The sequence below is a fragment of the Azolla caroliniana genome, unplaced genomic scaffold (genome assembly GCF_043228905.1).
Source record: "Azolla caroliniana isolate FFs.n. ecotype wild unplaced genomic scaffold, voAzoCaro1.0.p SCAF_18, whole genome shotgun sequence".
NCBI classification, from domain to species: domain Eukaryota; kingdom Viridiplantae; phylum Streptophyta; class Polypodiopsida; order Salviniales; family Salviniaceae; genus Azolla; species Azolla caroliniana.
The window spans coordinates 16,733,889-16,739,116 of record NW_028230453.1 but is presented as its reverse complement, the minus strand read 5'-3'; the positions used below and the strand labels follow the sequence as shown (position 1 = coordinate 16,739,116).

At 36.7% G+C, this 5,228-nt stretch overlaps 1 protein-coding gene across 2 annotated transcripts; it reads left to right on the top strand.

Annotated features, from left to right (window-relative positions):
- Positions 1-943: 943 nt before the first annotated feature.
- LOC147852537 (uncharacterized) lies at positions 944-3,828 on the top strand. Of its 2 annotated transcripts, XM_087333851.1 has the most exons (3): positions 945-1,637; positions 2,588-2,611; positions 2,743-3,828. In XM_087333851.1, exons 1-3 carry the CDS (start codon positions 1,442-1,444, stop codon positions 3,144-3,146), a joined length of 624 nt encoding a protein of 207 aa, XP_087189977.1. In that variant the 5' UTR covers positions 945-1,441; the 3' UTR covers positions 3,147-3,828. The 2 variants fall into 2 exon arrangements, with proteins under 2 accessions (XP_087189979.1, XP_087189977.1); XM_087333853.1 differs by lacking the exon at positions 2,588-2,611 and having other exon boundaries at positions 944-1,644; positions 2,726-3,828.
- Positions 3,829-5,228: the final 1,400 nt, after the last annotated feature.

Here is a 5,228-nt window from a genome sequence, read left to right as displayed (position 1 = left end):
ACTAGAGTACGTACGTATCAGGGGGGGGTAAATATGAACATATGTATGACGGTATGCCGGTGAAGGAATATGAGAAGTATTGAAAGGAGGAGTTTAGGGTTTATAGGTGAAAATATGTATGAAGAAATACCATTACTACTACTACTAGTAACTACTACACTCTACTACTACTACTACTACTACTACTACTACTATTAACTACAACTAACTATTACTACTATTTAGTATTACTAATTTATCTCTCTTTTGACAGAATAGAGAAGAAAAGAACCATGCTAAAAAAATACCATTACTACTACTACTAGTAACTACTACACTCTACTACTACTACTACTACTACTACTACTACTACTATTAACTACAACTAACTATTACTACTATTTAGTATTACTAATTTATCTCTCTTTTGACAGAATAGAGAAGAAAAGAACCATGCTAAAAAAAAGACAAGGTAAAAATAGAAAAAACATGAGATGTTTTTTTGTCTTTCTATTGTGTGTGTGTGTGTGTGTGTGTATTTTTGTTCTTTTTCATTTCAATCCCATCCATTTCACTTTTGTTCTCATATTTCATTCCTTCCTCCAAAAACAAATATTTCCTCTCTCTCTCTCTCTCTGCTCTGTTTTCTCCCCCTTCTTTAAATGCTCTGATTTGATTTGTGTGTGTGTGTGTGTTTGGGAAGCTGAGCAGGAATTTTGCAGCCCCATCCATCAGCCATCAAAGTCTGATGCTGTCGCAGAAATAATAAAAGAAGAAGAAGAATCAGAAGAAGTTAGGAAGGAGGAGGAGGAGGAGGAGAAGAAGAATCAGAAGAAGTTAGGAAGGAGGAGGAGGAGGAGAAGAAGAAGAATGAGAAGAAGTTAGGAAGGAATAGAAGGAGAAGAAGAAGAATCAGAAGAAGATAGGAAGGAATAGAAGGAAGAAGTTAGGAAGGAATAGAAGGAGAAGAAGAAGAATCAGAAGAAGATAGGAAGGAATAGAAGGAGAAGAAGAAGAATCAGAAGAAGTTAGGAAGGAATAGAAGGAGAAGAAGAGGAATCAGAAGAAGTTAGGAAGGAGAAGAAGAAGAATCAGAAGGAGTTAGGAAGGAGGTGGAGAAGAAGAATCAGAAGGAGTTAGGAAGGAGGAGGAGGAGAAGAAGAAGAATCAGAAGTAGGAAAAAGAAGATTGAGAAAGAAGAGAGCGATCGATGTTGTGAAGAATCAGAAGTAGGAGAAGGAGGAGGAGAGAGCATTGGTGTGCAGATGGAGAAATAAGCAGGAAGTGAAGAAGAAGAAGAAACAGTAGAGAAGAAGAAGAAGAAGAAGAAGAAGAAGAAGAAGAAGAAGAAGAAGAAGAAGCAATAGAGAAGAAGAAGCATTAGAGAAGAAGCAATAGAGAAGGAGTAATAGAGAAGAAGATCAACAAGAAAAAGGAAGGAATAAGAAAAGGAAAGGCAGAAATGTCGAGCTCATCTCAGATCTTTTCCTGCATACCCAAGCTTTTGGCTATGGCCTTGGCTTTTGCTGTTGTTTTCTACGTTCTGAACCCTGCCTTCTACTGGCAGCTTGCAAAGGCAGCTGTCCGTGGAAACGGACACTGCAGTCCTTGTCTGTGTGACTGTATGCTAGAGACGAAAGAATCCATGCTTCTTCCTGGTAATACCTATGTCTTACTGTATTTATATATGAATCCAAGAGAGAGAGAGAGAGAGGGGATTGGATTCTCTTTGCCTCGCGTTGTCTTTAGCTTACCACGCAGTTCAATCATGGACATTATAGAAACTTGCATTTCTGTGTCTTTATGCAATTCTATGATTATCTCTGAATGAAGGCTCATTTCGGATGAAGATCTTATGCGTGAAACAGAAACAGGTTCATTAAGCTTGGATAGAGCAATGGTTGCATCAGCAGATGGAATATATATAGCTTTCATGGACTATTCTTTCCAATCCATTCACTAATTCTTCACTAGACGTACCTCCGTATATATACCTGTTTGATGCTTCAGAAATTGGAACATATAGCACCTATGGATCGATATTTCCTTTCCATTAACTAATTCTTGTCAAGCATAGCTAAGTATACCTATTTGATCTTTCTTTTCCTTAGTTTGACACTTTCCATTCCATTCTCTAATTCTTTGGCAGAAATAGCTGTATATATTTGTTTGTTCTTTCTTTTCCTTGGTTTTTCGTTCAGTCATGGATATGGAATGGCTATGGTATCATGTAGTATCTCTTTATCTTTGTCTGATTCTTTGGTTGTTTTCCCCTTGGATGATACGTTTAGATAAACCCCATGAAAGAGCTCTAAATGAAACAAAAATAAAAAGACATCATATTTGACGAGTGGATATGATTTCTGCAATAAGCATCAGTTTCTTAATAAAATTAAAGAGCATACTTGTCTCTGTTTAGATCAATTTCTCCATGGAACCTATATGTGAACAGTGTTTCCTTCTATTTTATCATTTTATTACCGTGTAATGTGTGTGTTGTAAGCAGTCATGTGGTGAATAAGTACAGAGAGAGAGAGAGAGAGAGAGAGAGAGAGGACTTGTATAGCTAGAAAGTGAAATCTGTGTTTTGTTTCATGATTTCTCGCAGGTTTCGGAAACTCAGTATCTTCAGGTGCATTGTTTTCTCTCTCGAAAAAGACTTTCATCTCCCTTTTTGGTTGAATGATAAGAAAATCTTGACAAATTCTGCTTGAAGTATCATACTATCATGTCTAACTTGGTTAACTGTGTGTGTCTTTCCAGATTGCCATGATGAACAACAGCAGCAGCAGCAAGAGGAAGTGGATCAGAAATCCATCGATTTGCTTAGGGAGGAACTAAAGTTGCATGAAACCGTAGCTCTACAGACACAACACCAATCTGATGCGGCATTATTGGATGCGAAAAAGTTGATTTCTCAGTATCAAAAGGAGGCCGAGAAATGTAGCTCTGGAATGGAGACATGTGAAGTGGCACGCGAGAAATCGGAGGCAGCTTTGTCGGCCCAAAAGAAGATCTCTGCAATGTGGGAGAGAAGGGCAAGAGAGCTAGGTTGGCGTGATAAGCCGAGTGCTCATTCCAATTTCTTCGACAGAATTGGGCTCTCTGGTGTCACCAACACGGATGCAAAATCGGATTCGTTCTTCAGAAAAGCAAGAAAAGTTTGATCAATTTGTCATATTGCAACAACCCCAACAAAAACCCTATCAAATCCCTATGTTCTTCGAATCAATCTCTCTGTGTTGAAATCTTTTTGGAAAATGAATCAAAGGAATGATTTGTGTTATATGAAAAATGAGGAATGATTGTGTTATATGAAAAAATGAGATGTGACAAGAATGAATATTATGGGATCAAAGGCTAATCTCACTCTAGGAGGCTTCTTGTCTCGATCAAAAACAGCAGTCAAATTGGTGGCATGGCCTTGAATATTGCAATAGAGCAATTTTTTTTCTTCAATTAGCAACCAACTCCTTTTGATAAAATGCCCTAGGACCATTGGAAGCCGATAATTCAGCCATCGAGTAATTAATAGTTAAAAATCTCTTAGTTAACTTTGTCAAGACTAGCCTTCATAATAATTGGATATTTGCAACATTTTACTACTGATGGATTGCAAGTGTTGATGTTGCAAATAGGTCGTAAAGAAGAAATGCGCTTGGGGCAAAATGTCGCATTCATAAGGAAATTTACATAGTTTTATGTTGTGGATTACTTATACACAAAGAAGGAAATATAGTCCAAAGAATGTCTATTTGAGTAGACCTTAAAAAACTATGGATTGTTACTAATTGGCATCATGGGTACTCGCATACTCGAAAATTGAACTTGATATAGATAATTATTGTAGCGACTTCTTGGTTTGTACATGAATAGCTTGTCCAATGATTTTTGAAACCAATACTTGTGGTATATTTGGTGATAGTCAAGCTCGACTTACAGTGTTGGGACAAAAACCTATGCATATATATGACAATCCTTTTATGTCCTAGGTAGTTTGATACAAAAGGCTCGTTGATGTGTTTTCTTGCTTCCTTGCTTCCTTATTGGAACTCCCAAAGGGTTTAGAAGGCCTTTGACTTTCCATTATTCTACTTCATTACATTAAAATTTTGCACATAGTCCTAGATGTACTTACTCATTGTGGGCCTTTGCAATGCATTGACATGCATTGATGTCTAGTGTGAGGATGATCATTAGTTTTAGGCTAGGGCGAGACATAAAAAATATCCATCCTCGGCATGCAATCTTCCCATCATGAATGAAATATCCATCAAAGATTTGAACATTGCTATGAATCTTGACAAACAATGTATCAACACACGTCGTGTCTTTAATTTAATACCTTTGGTTAGTAGATTTCCCATGATTAAAAAGCTATTTCTGTAAATAGTTTTTTAATCATGGGGAATCTAATTAAGGCTTTGACAACAATATTATACTTTCTTGTAACTTAAAATCAAACAATTCAAGGATCCCCACGCGTCGTTGCATTCCTTCACATTGGTTGCCTTTACTGGTATAACGCGTTGCAATTGTAATAAAAAATAATCTAGAATTCTGTACCAAACTTGAGAGAACAAATGATGGTAAAAAGTCATCTTCTCATACTTCAATAAGTAATTCTACCAGACGAGTTTGTCAAGCATTATATTCTTGAATGGAATGGAGAATCCTTGTTGCATCGAAAATGTGACAATTGTGGCAAAGTCATCAACACTAATTCCAAAGATGAAGTTTGAATTGGGATCTATACTTAAGAAATGGAACTTAGGCAATAATAGCCTCGAGTTTTTGAAAACTTCTATGTTGCTCTTCTGCCCATTTAAATAAAACAAAATTATAGTCCTAGTATGGATCCTAAAAGTTTCAAATGGTATTATCGAAATGACCAATACCAAGAAATGTCACTACAAACTGGGATACCAAAGATGGTGAATTCATCAAGAAAGGGCATCAACATTGAACTCACCAATGTTATAAATGTGACCAACACATTTATCAAACCAAAGGGCACATTTATGATTGAGAGTTGGAATTGAGATCGAAATGTTGATGGGCTTTCAATCATAAGATAGTTTTTGGACACACTTATGGATTCTCTCTACTCTACACGATTTGAATAACTTCACATCCTCTTAGCTTCCATGTGAATGATGTGTCTTTTCCCATTTAGAAAAACTTTCGGGTCACAACATCCCAACGAGACACAAAATTCGAAGAGGCAATACTAAATGAGAAACCTAATC

What these genes read in the sequence shown, in the direction of transcription:
- LOC147852537 (XM_087333853.1), top strand. Translation starts at nt 1,442, where the DNA reads ATGTCGAGCTCATCTCAGATCTTTTCCTGCATACCCAAGCTTTTGGCT. An exon ending in ATGCTTCTTCCTGGTAATAC is followed by an intron (nt 1,645 to 2,725) that starts CTATGTCTTACT and finishes AACTTGGTTAAC; the next exon opens with TGTGTGTGTCTTTCCAGATT.